General features: G+C 36.7%; 1 protein-coding gene across 2 annotated transcripts in view; it reads right to left on the reverse strand.

Moving 5' to 3' along the window:
• Positions 1–126: 126 nt before the first annotated feature.
• Positions 127–21,123, reverse strand: part of NSMAF (neutral sphingomyelinase activation associated factor) — a 57,624-nt gene continuing 36,627 nt past the window's right edge. Inside the window, exons 11-31 of one of the 2 annotated variants that reach the window (XM_054590157.1) lie at positions 21,020–21,091; positions 19,198–19,306; positions 17,016–17,192; positions 15,828–15,907; positions 15,192–15,282; positions 15,036–15,099; positions 14,064–14,115; positions 13,835–13,955; positions 13,422–13,553; positions 12,360–12,402; positions 11,896–12,059; positions 10,347–10,446; positions 9,195–9,253; positions 6,341–6,408; positions 5,472–5,539; positions 4,905–5,028; positions 3,949–4,032; positions 2,843–2,993; positions 2,216–2,318; positions 1,965–2,074; positions 127–564 (exon numbers count right to left, since the gene is read on the reverse strand). In XM_054590157.1, coding sequence (XP_054446132.1) covers positions 470–564; positions 1,965–2,074; positions 2,216–2,318; positions 2,843–2,993; positions 3,949–4,032; positions 4,905–5,028; positions 5,472–5,539; positions 6,341–6,408; positions 9,195–9,253; positions 10,347–10,446; positions 11,896–12,059; positions 12,360–12,402; positions 13,422–13,553; positions 13,835–13,955; positions 14,064–14,115; positions 15,036–15,099; positions 15,192–15,282; positions 15,828–15,907; positions 17,016–17,192; positions 19,198–19,306; positions 21,020–21,091 — 2,067 coding nt within the window. In that variant the 3' untranslated portion in view covers positions 127–469. Of the gene's footprint in view, positions 565–1,964; positions 2,075–2,215; positions 2,319–2,842; positions 2,994–3,948; positions 4,033–4,904; positions 5,029–5,471; positions 5,540–6,340; positions 6,409–9,194; positions 9,254–10,346; positions 10,456–11,895; positions 12,060–12,359; positions 12,403–13,421; positions 13,554–13,834; positions 13,956–14,063; positions 14,116–15,035; positions 15,100–15,191; positions 15,283–15,827; positions 15,908–17,015; positions 17,193–19,197; positions 19,307–21,019; positions 21,092–21,123 lie in introns of both variants that reach the window. The other variant, XM_054590156.1, reaches the window with a different exon arrangement.

Consider the following 21,123-nt stretch of genomic DNA (forward strand, 5'->3'; position numbering starts at 1 on the left):
CTTAGAATCTGAGGACAGTAGGTTATAGAAAGTAACCACTCCATGAAAACATAAATACCCAAAAACCCAACGGGCAGCAATTGTGTAGATCATGAAGACAAAATTGAGTGACTCAGAAATAGTATCATCTACTGCACATTTTCTTGGAAAATTCTGTATTGTTAAGTGCTTTCTGAAAATTTTCCCCAGCCCAGTTGAGCATCTCTTAGGTACTCCCTGCCACTCAAACCTGTCTTCTGATGATCAGCATACTGGGATGGATAATATTCTGCTTTAGAAATGTAACTGCCTTCGAAGATGGCAACTAATAGTTTCAATGAAGTTACCATCATGTAGAAAGTTTAAAACCACAAATTTCTTACGTGGTAAAACTTCCAATTATTATCATTGCACATTCACCAGTTCATTTAAAAGTTTGGTTTAAAAATACATTAGAGTTCAATTTAATATTCAGGGGAGAAAAAGGCACTTAATACTGTAATTTCCAGAACATAATTTGTCTGTCTTTCCCTCCTGTGATGATACTGCTACACTGTTCGTTCATCCATATACACGTCACAGCACCTAAGAGAAAGAGGCATTGTGGTTAGGGAGGGAGCTGACCAGGAGGTCCCCAAGACGCACTATTAAGTACTATTAAGTACTACACTGTCTTATCTATGATAAAATCTTTAGAAATTAAAAACTGCTTGGTACAAGGAACTTGGAAAGACGAAACCATTTAAATGTAAAGATAAAACGACTGGGAATTAGGGATGCAGAGCAGAATGCAAATATGTACCGCTAACAAAAGTCAGGAAGCAGATGATGGAGAAGGTAGGGAATTGGTGTAAATACGCTGAATTATAAGCATTTCTATTGGAAGGAGTACAAATGTTAAAGGTAGTAAGTTGGGTAGAAAAAGGCATGGACACATCGCTATAAAATTAAGAACCATACAAAACTGAGTGACAGGAGAGATGAAGGTGAGAAGTTACTGTTCACAGTGGGAAGGTAGCAGAGACTGGTAACTAAATACTAGAAGAATTAAAAGCCATAAATGCTCCATCAGGGGTGTTCAACCTGCAGGTCGCATGTGGCCTAGGATGGCTATGAATGTGGCCCAACACAAAATTGAAAATTTACTTAAAACCTTTTTTTTTCTTTTTGCTCATCCGCTTTCATTAGTACGTGTGTATTTAATGTGTGGCCCCAGACAGCTCTTTTTCTTCCAGTGTGGCCCAGAGATGCCAAAAGGTTGGACACCCCTGCTCCGAATGATCAGGAGGAAACTATGCAAATATAGTAAATCTCTAAGAGATACTATTAAGGGGGGGGAAATGACAGAACAATTATATACACGTGCAAATACACCCACTCAACAATAAGAGGACACACATCCAAGGACTCAAACTGGGAAAACCACCCTCTAAAGACTTAGAGGGAAACCCCCCCTCCAAGGAACAGAGGTGGGAGGTGCTGGGAAGTGGGACAATGCTGGGAAGGCGACTTAGCCTTGTTCACTGTAATTCGTTACTTCCATACTTTTTTAAAAACTGTATTGAACTATTAAAACTTTTGCTATTGTTTTTAATTCTCTACATGGAACTTAATGTAAAAACTTCCTTTTTGGTGTCTGTCAACATAAATCTAAATCCTGAAGGACCCAAGAAATGCAGGCCACTTAGCCAGTCAGGATGCTGGAGGGGAATGTTTACAGCGTGGAGGGCACATGGGGGTGTTTTCTGCTTGAGAAGAGTATGTTCCCTGAATTCATTTATAAGTTTCAATAGTTTTTTTGTGGACTCTTCAGGAGTCTTTACATATAGTATGTTATCTTCAAATAATAATAGTTTTACTTCCTTTCCAATAAAGATGTCTTTATTTCTCTTTCTTGTCTGATTGCTGTGGCAAAGACTTCTGAGAAAGCAGGTTTGAGTTCAGTATTTTAGGGAGAGAGGTCAGTCAACCAAATAACTCTTTACCATTATGGCCCTGTATTTTCTCACTGATTTTTCCTCCAAGAAGGTCCCAAACAAGCAGTTCACCAGACTGACTTCCAGATAAAACAGTATTTCCATCCCAGATAAAGCACCTGCAAGAGTGATTTAGAAATAATCATTTCATCATTCGTCATGAAGGAATGACTACATTACACTGGCCAAAGCAAGCCCAAAGGCATGATCATGAACTTGTGTGTAAATGTCTTTACCACTAGTAACCCCCCAAAATATACCTCTGAGGCTCGTCTGAAGTCATAGAGGAGATAAGTGTTCCTGTCTGCACATCTATTACATTTAAGCAGCCATCTTCTCCTGTGCTGAGGACGTGGCGACTGTCTGTAACGTGAGGTGAAACGGATATGGGTTACAGCTGCAGAGTGTTTTTGGTTATTCTGAGATTTTGTTTCTGAATCCAGTGGCCTAATATTCAGTTTTCCTTGAGTTGCTAGTTTTAGTTAACCAATGATTATCCTTCTCCTTGAAATGCTCCTGTTTTGGAACATTTGAGATTTTGCTCCCCAGCATCTGTCGTCAGTTTGGCTCAAATTAACTCAGCGGGGGAGGCGGGGAAGACATCCTTTTGTTTCTAAGACACCGGGCTGATGACCATTTGGTGTGAGTTCATTTACATCTTATAAATTACTTTCTTCAGTGAGTTGAGGAATAAAGAATAATATCCAATACACTTTTTCTACTAGGTACAAATGCCGCAAGTACACTGTGTTCTGCCATGAAGCAGGTTTAGCCACAGGCAAAGCCTCTTTCAACAGCCAAGTGTTTTTCTCTTTACATTATTATTTATTTCAAAGTAAAAATTCCAATCCCCCCAGTATCATCTGTATTAAAAAGGATAATACTACCTGGGCTAAAAGCAGTGTCACACACAATCCCTGAATGGCATGGAACCTGGTGCAGTACCGTGGCCGTTGTGAGGTCCCAAATGGTCACCGTGCCTTCTCTGGTGCCTGAAACCAACAGTGTGCTTGCAGCGTTCAAACTGATTGTGTCTACCTAAGGAAGAAAACATAAGTACCCCATTTAGAATTATGGTCATAAGCTCTGTTTCCCTAGGCTAGTTCAAATAAGTAGATGTAATGATACAGATTAAACTCTGTGGTACACTGTAGTGGTGCAGTTAATGCAGATGTATTTCAACATCACCTACTGGATGACAACTTATTTAAAAACAAAATTCTTTATATGCTAGTGAATAAGATGAGTATTGCTGTTGGAAATGTAATGCTGTTTTAAAATAGCCTAACCTTGCCTAACTGCATAGATAGTGAACTCACAACAGCAAACTGTTGATAGTGTTTCAACAACAGCAAATTGGCGACTGTTTTAGGGATTTGGGAGAAGGGGAAGGGGTCTCAAGGTTATACCTGTATATCCATCTTGAATTATATACTGAATAAATATCTCTCAACTTCAGTTCATCTGTTGACCATGCAAAACTAGGCATCACTTCCCAACCTCAGAGAACAGGCAGTACTGTGAGCTACAGCCTAAGATGCAGCAGTGGGACCCAGTGGAAACAACATGTGAAAGGTACCAGGTGCTGGCCCTGGGTTTGCCCCAGGCTGCACACACTTGGGCCATCCAAATATCAGGTCAGTGTCCTCAGCTGTGGCTGTGCATCATCCTAGACAGATGGTCCCTTCTACCTTCTGTGTCAGAAAACATGAAAGACAATGGGTCACATCTTGTTGCCCCCAGAAGTCTGAGGATACCCAAATAGTCAATGTCGTGCTCAGGGAAGTAGCAAACAGAAGAAAACAAGACGAAGTAGACTTGGGAACCCAAAGAGTCAACTCAAAGAAAAGAACTGAGAGCTAGCCTGTGACCTCCAATAAGCAAAATAACACAAAGCAAAAGGTCATAAACACTTAAAGTAAAACCAAGATTTCCCCCCAAACCCCTGGACTTTGAAGCTCAGGTTTTGTGTGCTTTTGTTGCTGGTACTCACACTGACATCATGTTCCAGCTCAGCCAGCATGTCAAACTGGTGTCTTTTGGTGCCTGTCATTTCTGCAGGAATACCAGACCACACCTAGAATGGGAACATAATGCAGAAGATATTTACAAAGGTGTAATATAAAAGCGTTTCTAATACATTAAAGAAGAACTCTCTTGACCAACTTCCATTGAACATACTTGTCAGCAAATGAGCTGCCTAAATGCTCTGGTTCCTCTTCTACAGTGCATGTGCCTTTATTCCTGTCATCCTGTGCTTATCGAGAGGCGACTGTTTGGACTTGTGTCTGTTTCTATCCCTTGCACTTGCTGTTGTAATTATGGGATTTAAGTATTGTGCAAACTAAGGAATATGAATGTTGCAGTGTTTATTAATGTTTTGAAAAGACTACCACAAAAATTACTAAAGGTGTAGGTAAGAAACTTACCTACAAGAATGGGGGAAAAATCTTGAAAACTTTTGAAGGAATTCTAATGGTTTTAGGATTTTGATTTCTTTTTACACAAATACAGAATGGAAATGAAGATGATGTATATATATGGTCCTACAGCAATAGAACAGTGAATGAATGTGCATTTGTATGTTTATCTTGCAATAAAATCCATCATCTTTTAATGATTCCCCACTTGAACTTGACATTTTCTGATTAACGGATAAATTGCTAGTTCCAATTGTGTTCGATAAAAAGGGTTGCTACTGTCCATTTCTCCTTAATTGCTGTCTAATGAACCCCAGATCATTTAACTGTCAGTTGAACACACAGTAGAAAAATCACGAAAACTTCCTGTTATACTGAGAAGTGTACACATTAAAAAAGCAATAATATTCAATATCCTTATATATCCCACACTTTGTGAAAAATAGTGATTGGACAGGTTAACAGGTAGTTTAATGGCTTACAATATTTTTACTAGACAAGCATTGTAAGTTAGAAATATTAAGTAAACCTTCACTGTAGAATCCCACGATGCAGAATACAGCCTGTTGTCATGCCAACAGATCTTACTAACAGCATCATCATGTCCCATTAATGTGTCTTGGCATCTTCCAAATGCTATGGAATAAAAATAGCTAACATAAAAGATAATGAGAACTATTAAAACAGCGTTCAGCTTAATTTTAAGACTCTTAAACACATATTCAAGAAACATTATGCTGTTTAATGTTATACTTACTAAGGCCCATTACAATTATAAATTACTTGTTCTCATGTTAGGAAACCAAAATACTGAAAATTTTAATTTAAAACTAGAAATTTCCATGTCTGGCTCATCTGTGTTTTCATTTAAATTTAAAATTTAGGGAAATATAGAGTTCAACTGGAAAAATTATTAGATTTAAATAATCATATTCAAATCCAACAGAAATACCCTCATCTAATATTTGTTCCTTTTTAAAAAACATTTAAAAGGCATAGGGTCCTGGTAATGGAAGATTCTGTCCTTTACTGCTCTGCATCCACAAAGGTAGTGATATGCATGTGGAATTACAAGGAAGCATGCACAGGTACTTACACATTATTATCCCATGAAGAACTTATGACAGTGGCATCTCCTGGTAAAAGTAAACATGATGATAAGGCCTGAAATAAAAATGATTCAACATTAATAATGTGTAATAGTAAGTCCCTAACGTGGTAAAACTATCTTATGAGATCCCCCCAAATTAATGCTCAAATTCTGTTTATGTAAACCTTCTGATATTTATAAAGTTTTTTTCAACTGGCTAATTCCAGATGCCTTGTTTCCTCCCACTTGTAGGAAGGTCAAAGTATGTCAAGTGTACAAGGGCCTCGCCTGATGCTGTTCGGGGGCTCTGGAAGGCCTCCCTCACTTCCCTGGCTGGAGGAACTGCCAGGAACACCGGAGGAAATCACTGGGGAGGGCGTGCTAGTGATTATCCTCAGGGATGCAAGCACAGTTTCAGGATTACAGACTTATGTGCGTAAGGAAAACTTCCAAAATTCTTTAGGGAGTTTCAGAATCTTTTGGGTGACTTACATTAAAAATAAAATGTGCTTTTTCAGAATCATTGGTTTTCTAGTATTAGGTATCCTACCAATTCAGAAATGCGTAAGTTATTTAAGTAGCATATACACATTAATCTGACAGTTTGAAAATGTAAAGATTTATTAAGGAGAATTCTACAGGGTAACAGCAGTTCAAATTTTTTAGGTTACAAATGAAATCACATATTAGAATGAGGCAACTTTAAAAAATTTTAACCTTAATTTATAAATAATCTAACTAAGGCATTCTGTCAATACCACACAGAAATAAACCCAATTGTTTTGAGAGAAACATCATTATATGCACGTGTATACATCATGCATATAATGCATATATATCATGCATATAATGATTTAAAATTAAAATGAACTCACCATATTTGAAAATGATATACTTCTTTGTAGCATTTTGGATTCTTTAGAAAACATCTTCAAGGTGGAATCTAATTTAATAATGAGAAGGCGACCATGTAAGAACAATTTCCTGACTGCTAGAAATGGCAAAGAAGGCTGCAGGCAGCACGTTCCTGAATGCACTGGGTGGTAAATGGGGCGAGGTGACCTAACTCCTCCATCTAACATCAAGACTCTAGGGTCTGTTAATTCCCTGACAAGGTAATCAGTTTAAAATCCAGTCCAGATACAGGTGACATTTCAGCATGAGCGAACAGAGTTTAGTGTATAACTGCTATAAGCTAAAGTTAAAGAGGAGTAAAATAGCCTGGCTGGTGGAGCTCAGTGGACTGAGTGCCGGCCTGTGAACCAACAGGTCACTGGTCTGATTCCCATCAGGGCACATGCCTGGGTTGTGGGCCAGGTCCCCAGGTGGGGGCCTGTGAGAGGCAACCAGCCCACGTATCTTTTACACACAGATGTTTCTCTCCCTCTCTTTCTCCCTCCTTTCCCCTCTCTCTAAAGATAAGTAAATAAAATCTAAAATAAATGAATGAAGAAGTAAATCTTTAAAAAAAAATGAGAAGAGTAAAATAGCGAGTTTAAATATTTAAAAACCCCCCAAATTGTGGCAATATAAAAGTTGTTTTTTTTAACCAATAGCCCAATTTTGGTGCGATACCTGTACTGAATTAGCGTTTATGGAAGTGAATTGCTAACTTTCTACAGAATAATAAAGTTGGGATTAAAATGTCCAACCTTTTAATTTCCCTGCCTAACAGAAGTTTTAGAAGTGTACCGAACCTTTTAAAAACCAAGACTTGCAAATTACAATGTGGTCCAAACATCCCATATTTGAAATATGTAACATTTCCAAACATACAACATGATAAATAAAGGTCAGGATGAGCTTTTAATAATTCTTTTGTATAGTAAAATTTAATATTTCAATTTAATTATTGCAACACCAACACACAGAAGTCTTGAGTCTTTACAAACATGAGTTTAAATAAAACATCTTCCCAAATTAGCTTGAAAACAGAAACAGAAGAATGAATACAGTATCACCTGAACATCTCCCTGAGGGGTACAATTCACTCTGATATTCTTCCCAACCTTGCTTTGGTTCCAAAGAATGACTTTTTAATTCTGAGTATTTACCACAAAGCCTACTTAAGCTTATTAATTTGGGGTATCCTATAGAAAACCATAAGCCCGCCTGCGATGTAAAGATGCTTTTCTTGAAAACAAACGTTCCCTCCCTGTACTAGAGGTGATCATGTCACAGATGGGGAAGAGCTAGTCTCCTACGTGATGGGTTCCTGTCATGCCCACATACCTAAACAGACACAGCCTATCTGAGGAAGAAATGTAACTTTAGGGTAGTTATCAGGATACGTATAAATCACTAATATGAATTACTATGTGTGATAAAAAACAAAAATATAAAAGCTTGTCACTTAAGAAAAACAAAATCTCCCCTTTATTTGGCAAATTCATAAAGAAGCAACATAATAATTAATAAGCCTCAGAGGTTTAAAGCTTTGATGCTCATGATTTACAAGGTCATACAAGTACAACAAGCTGAAGGATTTAATGAACCATGTCAGGCAAATCCAGCTAAGAACACAGGCTTTGCTTAAGGCAAAGCATTTTGTCTGTGTGACAATGTTGACAAACTTGGCAGGTGGAAATCCTGGTAAAACATGGACTGCTTCCTTCTCCCAGAGCCTCGTGTCGGTGACGCCAGCACGACCCAGTGTATGTCCTGCACAGTCACTTCCTTTGGTCTATAGTAGAATCATTTTCTATGCTTTGTGGGAAATTCTGTTTTATGAAATCTGAGACTGTATTTGAAAGAGAAAGGAATGACATGCTACAGATCATAAACCATGATTACATAATCTGACAGTAGTAACTGATTTACCCCTGGAAGTGTTTACTTGGATAGCATTATTTCCTAACTTAATGGATGAAAAATATAATTTCATATGAGAAAGACTGAAGAATAAATAGACTCAGAACAGTCAGCTACTGGCTTGGCCAGAATCAGCTGTCTTAAAGCCTAAGCAGGGGAGCTAACACATTACTCTTTTCATCTCCACACCTTCCAGAGTACCTGTCACCATGTTTTGAACATAACAGGACAACACATGCTTTAACTAATCACATACTGTATAGACTGCCAGGAAAAGCAATGTTGTGTATAGCAAGAGATGCTTTTTGCTTAATCCTTTTTAAAGATCAAAATGGTTAAATCATAATGTGTCATTCAAATATAATGATTACAAGTCATATCATCAAGCCATTGCAGGGTTTCTCGTAATTTTGATAATGCAAAAGCATATTAACAATGTAGGAATTAGATTTCAAGCTAAATGCTACATTAAACACCTTGAATACATCCTGAGTGACAAGAATGAAAACCATAACAGCAAATCTGCATTTCCATGTGCTAACAAGCACCAGGCCGTCGTGCCCTACGTCTGTCTGACACAGCGGCTCCAGCCCTCCTTCCCGTTCTCCACTTGCCCACGCACCGGAGGGTAGATGCGCCTCCAGCGGCTGTGAGAAAGGCTCCTCCCAAGCGAGAAGATGGGAAACAAGTTTTTTCAGTCCTTCCCTTTAAATTCTGGTAAACCTCAGCAGCAGAAAGGCATTTCTCATAATTGTTTTTGGCAAACAACAATAAAATTGTATGTGATATACCACAAAATTATTGCTCAAAGTTTATTTTATGTGGGGGCAGCACATGCAAGTACAGTCCTTGACTGAGAGTCAAGAAACGTGGATGAAGTGACTCTAGGGAACCCATTTTTCAGGTGGGAAAACATACCTTGTGAGGTTGTAAAAACTGACGATCCATTACAAGAGACTGCTATGCCCGTAACCGCCCTGTTTAAAAACAAAGTTTTGTGAATTACCATCAATCATGCACTAGGACACTGGTCTCTTTCAAGTTCTTGACTTAATTTTAACAATCTTTTGTAATTGTTTTCTTCACAGCTTGTCTGCTGGATCTGTCCCGCATAAAAGCTGCCATTACCAAATCACCACTTGGCAACTTCTAATTTTGTGCTTGGTAACACCTGTGGCCAGAAAACATTCCCACTCTCGCTCCCCTAGCTTTCTCGTTTGAAGTTGAATACATTTCTGACAATTGGAAAACTACTAATGCTTCTCCTTCGATTCCCCTTTATTTGACTATCACCCAAAATGACTGAAACGCTTTACAGTCACTTCACCTGCTTCATTAGTGAATCGAGTTTACCTAGCACCTGTGCAACGATGATACCACTGTCTGGTTCTAGCACGCCTTGTTAAAGGTTCAATCATGTCTTCACTGCCTTGGATGACAAGGTCCCTTGCTACATGCCACGTAGAGAATTTGAGAGAAGGCCACTGTTACAATGAATAGGGAGGAACTATGCATTCCTTTCCAGAGGCCGTGTTCTGATTTTAAACCACTGATCTAAAGGAGGCCAGCATGTTCTGTTTCACCCATGACCAAATGGTATACATGATATCAAAATGTCAGACAGGATGTCCACGGCTGTGGAGCAGGACATCGAGCCTTGTCTCTGGGCTGTGTTCCCCCACCTGTAACAGGATGATCAGGTGACCAGTGCTCCTCCAGTCTTTCTACCAAAGTATAAAAATGTCCTTAATAGCAGAAGGCAACAAACACTCATAACCCCTCTAGGTCCAACAGCAAGCTCAATGTCTTGGAAGTATAGGTATTATTTTTAAAATTCTAAAATGGCCTACTACAGAAATGACAACATGGTAGACCGACACAAATCTGTTTTGTACCAAAAGTTCCTTTGCCACATTGACCTCAGGTGGCCGATCACTATGGACATTCTGGGGAGATAAAAAACAATCAAGATGACACTGAAAGAGAACTTCCCCCTTGACTCAGCTTAAAACAGTTTCACGCCAGGCCAAGACCCCAACTTCTACAAGGACAGCACAGAGACAGTCTTACTCTTTGTGGATCTTATATTGCTCGTGTAACTGCAGTTTTGCGATGTTATTCCAGGCCAGTGTTTTGCTTTCCTCAGTCAGGTCTTCAAAGGACTCTTCACCTGGAGAGACTACATTAAATTACTGCTAAGTGAGTCAACTAACTTGCTAACAAGCATCAGACAACAACCATCAGAGTCACAATATTTTCTATTAAAATCAAACAACCAAGAAAACAAAGTATCCCACCAAAATATAATAGTTTTGAAATATACTTGTTAGTTGGCTCCATGTTAGTCAAGAAAAAATAATAAGGTGTATAATCTAAATAAAATAAAAATCATTTGGAGAATGATTCAAAAGTATATTTAAATACTGGAACATTTTTATACTTTTATCAATGTTTGCAAAGTTTTCACTTGTTCTCTAAATTAAGAACTTCAAGAATACAAGCCTGAAGAACCATTTCCTCGTCAGCAATCTATGCAAACATCTGATGTTTCCCTAAGAATGCTGCAGTTTTGTTTTGGTTTTGAGAGGGAGAAAGCAGAAATGAAAGCAATTACCCCAAGTGCTCCCGGACAGGACTAGCTAAGTAATCCCTTCACTTGTTTTAAAAAAAGCCTGGAACTCTTTAAAATAATCACAAGACAGTGGTACGGGCTTGGTGAGTAAGCAAAATACGGGTTTAAGAGGCATCACGAGATAACCCTATGGTCTTTATGACTTAGCCCTCTGGGGTTCTTTTAGAGAAGCACTCCCAGCCAGCCCTGGGTCATGTGACTTCGGTGAGCTATCCCTTCACACTTGAGAGCACGCTCAGCCATGTGTGCTTAAGAAGTCTGAATGTGCTTGGAACCGACAGCAGAAGTGGAGATAATAAGAAATCAAGTGATTTTGCCTCCAAAGTTCCATAGTGTCAAACTCCTACGAGCTGGTGGGTTGGAGGCTGTCTTACGTGAAACGTAAAACATAGATAACTGGAAGAAAGTATGGGTACATAGCACCCTTTCCAAATACTAGATGTGAGAACAGCGTCAAGTTCATTTTGACACCTAACATATGCCTGGCACAGAAGAGATAATTAGTAAATGTTTGTCAAATGATTAAGAAAATACAATCAAGTAAAGAAAACAGAGTACCTTGAATTCAAGGTCTATAGGGCAGGGAAGGAATTGGAGATGGAGGAAGTAATTTTGGGGAAAGAGTGGGGCGGAGGGTGACTTTTAAAGCAGCCATGGCCAGGGAATGTCAATAAAAAGGGAATAACTAAGAATCAAACACCAGCTTGGAAAAGCACAGAAAAGAAACAGAACCATAACAATAATAAAAATACTGCCAGGTTTCAGATTACCAGAAAATAAAAGTAACCTGGTTTCCTTTAAAGTCAATAATGAAAAATGAACAAAATAACAACAAAAACTTTTTTTCTTTCAGGAGAACCATGATAAGATGGTAAAACAGTCATCTCTAAGCAGCACAACAGTTTGTTTCATCTCTTCTTCAGAACTGTCAGGAACACCTTAAAGAAAAACAAGAGGTGCTCACATTTTTTATCTTTGCAAATTTACCTGGAGAATCTGGTATGGAAGCATTATGACTGGAGGTCTGGGACAAACTTTTAAACTTGGGAGCGATCCTTCGAGGATGTGGTGTCACAAAGAGCTGTTTTGGTGTCTGCCCAAATTCCAAGATTTGGGTTAGCATGGCCACTTTCTCGTCCGGATCTTCGATGCTTTAGGACAGAACGCAAACAATGCCATGAGCCACTAGGTTCAAGTTTCTTGAAAGCACACATTTCAAGTAATACAGATCAACAGGAGAAAGATTAACTTTCAAATACGAACAGCAGGATTGTCTAAATCTTATCACAGATTTTTGGAAAACTTTCTGAGGCTCAGTAACTCACATAGTAGTAAAAACAAGATATAATTAGTTGTAATTTTTCCATACCTTAACATTATTAAATAAGTGCATTAATCATTTAAAGAGGTACTTTGTAACTCAAGTGGAAGATCCTTAAAGACATAAGTACCTGTTCAAGTCTACACCTCCTTCATAGGTCAGAGGATGAAATACTGAAAAGAGAGAGGTAAAACACCATGAAAGATGTACTGTTGAGTTGCAATATACACTCTGCTCAGAATTTTAAAACCTAGTAACAACTTTAAACTTTTATTCAAAGAAATTGATTTTCACTTTGCAAAAAAGAATAATGATATCAAATTTCAGTCAGTATCAATTTGATTTATTATCTTTTGCTTAGCAGAAATCTAATTGGCGGGCAAGATGACCTACATCTCAGTGTCTTTCTCAAGTCAGCCTTATTTTTCTCCTGAGGGGAAGCATAGCCACCCTGCCTACTGCTCAGCTGTGTGGGAAATCAAGCCTGAACCTCCAGCTCCCTTCCTTGCCATCTGAGAAACCTGGAGGTAGGTAAAAACTGAAACTGAAGATGAGGTCCATTACTGCTCGTTTCTTTCAGCTCCACGAAAATGAAACTCTGGGGCCCTTCATTGCAATTGAAGTCACTGACCTATCATGTTCTGATTGAGCTTTTTTTTTTTTTTTAATCCTCACCTGAGGACATTCCTGTTGACTTTAGAGAGAAGGGAAGGGAGAGAGGAAGAGAAACATCTATGAAAGAGAAACACTGATCAGTTGCCTCTCATGTGCACTCTGGATGGGGACCAAACCTGCAACCTAGCTATGTGCCCTGATTGGGAATCGAACCCGCTATCTATCAGTTTATAGGATGATGTTCCAACAAACTGAACCACACTGGCCAGGGCTGCTCTGATTGAATTTTAATTGAAATTATTTAATGAGATAGAGAGAGTACAAGCTAAAATGAGAAGACTTTAGAAAAAAGACCTCTTGGGATCATGGTGAAATAGATGTTCTTTAGGGCTAAGTACTTCCTCCTCTGTTACTTAGTATCTAATTGAAGGTAACTGAGTCAGTAGGCACTCTTTGCTGATACAAGATGCTTCTGCTGAAGAAATAACCTTGACTGCTCTGCCCTCATTTCGGTTTTTTTGGGGGTTAGTTTTGTTTTTTTCAAATACTAAATGAACTTACAGTGACTATTACATACCGTTATATGCCCCAACAGCCTCACTTCCTTTTTGCTTGTAGCCAAATATTAGGTCAATCCACTCATGAAGGTGCTCTGACACATAATTGCTTTCCAGTGCATCTTTGCTTTTCTGGAGAAAGTCCTCAGGACCTATTAGATTAGACTCAATCAAAACATGACAGTGTCCATCTTATTTCCTCTCATTTCTTTCATCTATACACATGTAGATAAAGCTTCTAGGAGAAGCAAGAGACATATTTCTTAATGAAGTTTTTGCCCCCATCATATAAAACAAATTTTGTGGAGCAAGTATTTTCACAAATGATACTTGATACATTTTTTAAAAATTTACAGAACTAAATAGTTAATAGTGAAATTGCACAATTAGGAAAAGAATGCCTACAATGCAACACCTTCAAGGTGGTACTCACTCTGTGCCCAAGGTGGAAGTTCCACATCATCTACCATCTGCCCTCCTTGTCTCTTCCCCAAATCCAGTTTCAGACTATTGACTAAGAAGCTGATGTCATCACCATAGAATTCTGGAATCAACTGAAAGTTCCAGGGAGGGGAGAAAAAAAAAAAGAACAGCAACAAACCTTTGTTAAAGCAGTTAGAGACCACCAGCCCAGTGAATCATTAGCTTTTTAAACTGCTTACCTCTTTAAAATCTGTGGCTCCATCCAAACAGTTTTTCCAAGTTTCTGCAATACTAAATATATAAAAAAAGTTAAACTGATTTTAATTCTAGGGTATAGACACAGCAACCACAGAGCTTTCTCTGCACCTAGGGTACGGTTCTACATTTTATCTATATTAACTCATTTCTCTCATTAATTCAAATTCTCAAAACACCCAGATGCATGTCTGGGCTCATGTGGGAGTGAACGTGAAGTCAGAACATGGCCCAGACCGACAGCCTCCGAGTCCATGCCATGGACATCAGCACGTACGGCCTCATCGAAGGCTCAGTGGAAGCAAGTGCTTAAACACTAAACAATTAGCAAAACTATTTTAATAGCCCATCTCAAAAAGGACTTATGAATAAACATGTATAGAGCTTAAAAAAAGATTGGAAAGACACAGACCAAAGATTAACAATGAATAATATCTCGGCATGGTTAGGTGCCAAGTAAATTTTAATTTCTCCATTTTCTCATATTTTTCCGGTAAAGAAATATTACTTTTATAATTAAAAAGTTACATATTTACACACCCACAGGGAACTGTATTCAATTCATAGCAGAGTTATTTAGAAAAATGAAATGTTGGAAACAGTCTAAATGTCCAACAATACAGAAATAGTTAAAATATATTCTGTCACACATTAGGATTTGATACAGTAATTTTAAAAATGACACTGTTTTGAAAAACATCTAATAATACAGAAAAACATCAAGATCTAATATGAGGCTACAAAAGGCATGACAAAAAACTGAATTTAAAGTACGTTCTCACATTTACTCACACACATACACACATGACTAGAAAAGGACTGAAAGGAATAGATAGAATTAGTGATTTTTTGCATATCTTTACATTTGTGATCATATATAATTTTTCGAAACAAACACACTGTGCATATATGAATAGGAAGTTTTAAAAATGGTAGGTGAGGCATTTATGTCAAACCTGTTGAACATTCTATCTGCATTGTCAAATCTTCCATTCTGTAGGCACAGCATGTACTCTGGTGCTAGAGGGGAAAAATCAGCGTTAATGAGATATAGATTTACTGAAGAATCCACATGAAATAACATTGCCTTGGGTATCGATAAAGAACCTTACCAATCCTGACAAGATAAAACAGCACATAACCCGGGGAAGAGTAGTGACTGCCATACATGAATTTTGGGTCTGGCATCTCCTGGTAGCGTGTCTACAATATGCAGGAAAGAATACTACTAAGCATTGGCTATGAAAATAACAACTGACTTAAGTAGTAAAAGCCTAAAAGAAATCATGGCATGCATACATATATCCCTTAATTTATTTCTTAAATAAGAAAAGGAAAGATAAAAAGAGGGGGAAAAATCTGTGAATAAACACACCATTCCTGTGGTTAAGTATTTTGGTTTTCTTGGCACGGCGGTAACAACGTTGAGGCTGGATTGAATAGAAGGGATTTTAATCTCTTGTGCAATTTACAAGAGAGCACCTTCATGAAAATAAATTAGTAAATTTGTAATCAGGTCAGCTTCCTACTTCCTGAGTTGTAGGCAAAAAATGCAAATGGTGAGCAGCTAAACTCATGGGGTAAGGCAACAGGCAGAAGGGGAGGGGAGTAAGAAAAAAAGAAACAAAAACATCATCACTCTGGACGTATTTCCCATAAATCTTGATTAAATGAGTTTCAGTTACTCTAAAAACATAGGCATGGCTCGGGAATTTCCTTATAGATTAAGAACCCTTAAATCCACGTACCAGTAGTCTCTCCAGCCGCTCCTTATTTAGGGCTCCTACTGGCTTACTAAGATCCCGGAAGGTTCCGGGATTTGACAGATCTATATAAATAAATACATTTTAATAACTAGTTAATTAGAATAAATAAAGCAAGCAACACTTATACTTAATAACATTACATCCCTGAACTGATTCACATATTTACTTCCACAAAATAAAGTTTTTTAAAAACTGAGACAGATCCATTAAAATTATATAGTACTTATGACAGTTATTTATACAGCTGTCAAAAGGTGAGAACTTGAGCTTTAATTTAGCACAGCCATTCAAGAATGATTTGAAAACACCATGAATATAGATCTCTTTAAAAAAAGTCCTACTGACAAAAAACTATATTCCAAGTAAAATAACAAAAGACTCCACACATATCTTAAAAGCCATTTTTCTTCTATTAAGATTTACTTTTTAAGTTTGAATTGCAGGGAATACATTATTCTGTAATAATAGAATAATTTGAGAACTAAGACCTGAATATTACCAGAGAAATAAATGATTAGATTCCTAGAAAATCTGTTAATCTCTTTCAAGTATAAGGGTTCAATAAGTGATTTGTCAAAAGTAATTTATTCTTCACAATATATAATTTAAAAGTATTACAAAATAAAATCATAATACAACCACTATTTTTGTTAAAATAATTTGAGAGAAATACTTATACCACAAAATTAAAATGGCCACCCCCAGTAATGTAATTTTTGATGATTTTTATCTCATTTACTTTTTAAAATATTTTAGTACATTCGAAATGTCCTATAATTAATAGTTATTAGTTTGGTAATCACATTTTTAACATAGATTTAAAAATAGGATAATCTGAGATAATTTTCAAAGTGAAAAACTACAGTATTTTAAAACTTGGTACTTATAGATAGTAATGATAATATGATTTCAAATTATACACATATTATCTGGGCATGTCCTTTAAGAAGTATGTGAGCACTTTTTTTTGGATTAAAAAAATTAAGAGACAGTGGAGAAAACATATAAAACACATATAATTTATATAACACTCATCCAGTATCTTGAAATGAAAATTGGCAATCTTTAGTAATAAAGTCAAAATGGGTTCTAATCTGTTCACAGGTTGCATTGTAATTCTACAACAGTATTTTTTTCTGTCCTTTAAAAACTTAGCTTTGTGTCATTTACCCAATTGTGAACTGCAATAATCGTTGATTATCCATGGAAACACGGGGTACTGGGACAGGTCATTGCAGCTGCGGTCGGCTAGGTTGTTGAGGTGCAGCAGGTACTGGTAGTTGGAAAGGTGGCCGCGCTGCCACTGCAACATATAGCTCTCGGCCGTGCGCTCTGCGACGTGATGCTCTGAGGAGGACAGGGCCCACAAGGTCACCACTGAACCTGGCAAATGTTGGCTAAATCATCCTTGGCATGTAAACACTGGACACTTTATAGTCCCTTCCACACATTTTTGAAAAATATATTTTATGAAAAACAAAAGGGCACAGTTCGTTTTCACTAAACAGCTGTTCCCTTAAGTATGAAGTCTTAAAGATCCAGGAGGGAAAATTATTAAATATATACTATAAAATATATCATATATATGAAATATATGATATAAAACACATAAAAAAAGTATGGAGCAAATATATAAATATTCATAATGATATTTAATATTTACAATATTATATATAGTTGATAATAACTAACAAAGAATCTTTCCAAATGCACTTAAGTTTTAATGCCTTTAAGAAGCTATGACCATTTTTAAAAGCTTATTTTCTTCATTTTTTATGAAATCCAAACAGAATAATCTTTGAGTTTTCTTTCAGATCTGGAAGAGGTGTACTACTGTTAATTTGTCAATGACTATACTATTTATTCATGTGAGGAATAAGAAAATTGTTACTGAGAAGAAAGGTATTTGACAGGAAGACATGATTTTGCAAACTACTGTAGAACCACAAAGATCACCCCCAGAAATACCTCAGGAAACTGGAACCACAGATTACGTTACACCAATGATGCCTCTCTTTTCAGAGATATAAAATGATTCAACTCTTCTATTTTGTTCAAAAACTTCTGCTTTCAAACTTTTTATTGGCCGCATTGAACAACTTATCTAACTCATGTACTGATTCAACATTTATTCTTATTTACTTTTACCGAGTTTCTTCTCTAATCAGATACTAGGAAAGGGCTTTAAAAATCAAAAAAACCTACTCTCCTCATTTTCAACTCTCAGAACACCTCAGAGAAATTCTGAACAATCTTAGAAATAAACACAAAGAAAATGATCAGCTTTATAGAAGACAGACTTTTTAGGTCATGGCAAGTTTCTGGCTTGAAATTTTAGGACTCACCATGAAAGCTGAGTATTTTTGTTGAAATCTTATTATAGTCAGAAAATTGAATTGGAAAAAAAATTAAACTGGGGGCAGGAGATAACAGTAAACTTATACCAAATCTGTATTTACTTATGCATTAAGTTAAACTGAATAGCTTAATGTGAGAAGAAAAAACATAAACTCTAAACCTACTGTAAAATAAGATATATTCCTTACTGAAAATAAACTATTACTGGAGGAAAAATTTCATTCTGAAGGGAGTATTTCACTATATAGCTCATTAATGGCTTCACTGTACACCAGAACAGCAAACAAAATTAAGATGGTATTAATATAATCCTAAAATTTATTTTTAAAAATCATTCTATTCTAGTCATCTGGCAAATTTGTAACCATGAATTAAATCATTCAGCCATATAACTTAATATATTTATGTTTGAAAAGAAAAATGCAGGTGTTCTCCCTAATAAAGGTATTAAAATTTACATGGAAGACTGAGGAAATACTAATTAAAAGCAAATTTAGTCCCATAGGTACTACATTGAGCTGAGAGGTTCATGTGTTCCTTTTGTATTTTTTTTCTAGCTTCATGATTAAGGCCACAGTTAATGATCATAAACATATGACTGGCTAACTCACTGTCTTTCATTAAGAAATTGAATCTTGGTTTTTTCATGAACTAATGCAAGGCATGACTGGACATAAAAATAATTAGGTAGAGTCTTTATAATCCATTCAACTTATATGTTGTTAAAATACAAAAAAAAATTAAATATATTTATCAAGAGTTTTTAAAATGTACAACTGAAGTGAACTATTACCAAAATTCATTTATATTTCCCTTAGTTTTTAAAATGCTATCTTGCCAACCATAGTTACTAATAAGAAAATAAGAAGTAGAGCCACAGAGAGATGATTCTAGATATAACATTTTTCTTTTTTATTCTCTTATATTCTAGCCCAGTTACTTAGTAGTTAAACTACCTTCATATGAATAGTTAAATGAAAGGTGAGCACCACACCTAGATACGTGGCAATATAAAAATAGAGGTCATCTCTATCTTGAGGGTCATAGAACTTCAGGTAGATGTCAGAACACAGATCATCTTCTGTGCAAAACACTTCCAAGCCCTATAAACTCAGAAAGAAAAAAATAAAGCAAATAGCATTTTATTAATCTTGCAATTGCTATATAAGCTACACAATTACAAAAACCTCCAGTTGAACATCTATATTTTTACTTGTAGGCCTTGTATTCATATTTTTCAGGTATAAATTTGATTCAGTGATGCAAACACATATAAATATATATAAATTTCCCAAGAATAAGACTTGTATCTGTAAATTTTATAAAATCTCTTTTGGGTGAATATTTTTATTGATAAAAGCTTCTGTGAATTTAGTATTTTGGAATTCAAAACTGGCTGATCCATGTCTTCACATACCTTCTTCAAATACAAATGTTTATTCTATTTTAAAGATTTTATTATGTATTTTTAGAGAGAGCGGAAAGAGAGAGGGAGAGAAACATCAATGTGTGGTTGCCTCTCACACACCCCCTACTGGGGACCTCGCCTGCAACCCAGGCATGTGCCGTGAGTAAGAATTGAACCAAGCAACCCTTTGTTTCTCAGGCCGGGGCTCAATCCACTGAGCCACACCAGCAAGGGCTTATCTTTCTTTTATAATTAATTATGTCAATCTAACAAACTAATAATAAGAATTCAACTAATAACTTGCAGTTATTCTTAAGAAAACTGTGAACTTAGTGACTTGTGTTGGTAAGGCTGAGATAGGACAGGAACAGATGAAGAGATGACAAAAGCAGAGTTGTCCTTTGTTCAAATACAGGCTTTCACCATTTACCAGTTAAGGTAAAGAACAGAGGAAATTAACTCTTAGAATCTCAATTTCTTTATAAAATAGGACCTCATCTACCTCACAGGTATAGTCATGATAACAAAATATTGTACGTAAATTGCTCAAGACACAAGACAGTTAATGTCAATTTCTTTGCTTTTTCTGACTGTATTTTTACATCCAAAGGAGGAGATTTTTAATAATACATTTCCATAATCCTCTATTAGTACTAGAAATGAAGAGTAGCCTTTTAAGTTAAACAGGTAGAAGAACAGGTAAGTTTACAAACTAGAAACAAAAATGAGGGGCTTAAAATTCCACAGTGATTTTGTAATCCTACCAGGTTAATCTTCAAAGGAGAGCAAATGAGTTTGTACTGATGTTAAATTAAAGCACCTTGGAATCACACCTTATAGGGGTTGGTTTCCAAGGTCAGATGTGAGACTAACATGCTTACTAAGGGGAATGGTGGGAAGAATTGCCCATGTGATTTAATTGGTTATTTTATTCATTTCTCTCACTTACCAAGCTGAGGGCTAATTTAATGTAAACTAACTGTGAAGATACTACAGTTCCCAAGAAGAGTTAATTTTGTACTAGCTTCCCAATTTTACTCTGAGACCTAGCTGCTCTGAACAGATGGTGGCAAGTCACACTGGATTATTCTGCATACATTATCCCTGCATAAACCTAGAAACTCTGAGAACACAGGAATGAAAAACTCAAGGCAGAGCACCCTTATCCCTCTTGCTCTTGGAGCTAAAAACAATTTCACAACCGACCTCTTATGCAGAGAAAGGAGTTATTCCTTTATGAATTTCTAGCTCATCCAAAAGAAAGAGTAGCAGGACTTAGAGTCCACTTGCTTACAGTACAACATATATTTTTCAGACATGCCGTAAGTGTTTATAAGTTAATAAACTACTGGTTAAACTGAAAATAGGACAATCATTCACCTAGAACTGACATTCTACTTGAACTCACCAAAGGCATGAGGCCGTGTCTCCTTTTGTAAATGCGACGGACATCTTGCAGTGTTATTTGGACCACAGGTTTCTGGAAAAGTAAAAAGACAATCTCACACGTCA

Source organism: Pteronotus mesoamericanus, unplaced genomic scaffold, assembly GCF_021234165.1.
Source record: "Pteronotus mesoamericanus isolate MK-2021 breed Mesoamerican mustached bat unplaced genomic scaffold, CSHL_Meso_final scaffold_174, whole genome shotgun sequence".
NCBI lineage: Eukaryota > Metazoa > Chordata > Mammalia > Chiroptera > Mormoopidae > Pteronotus > Pteronotus mesoamericanus.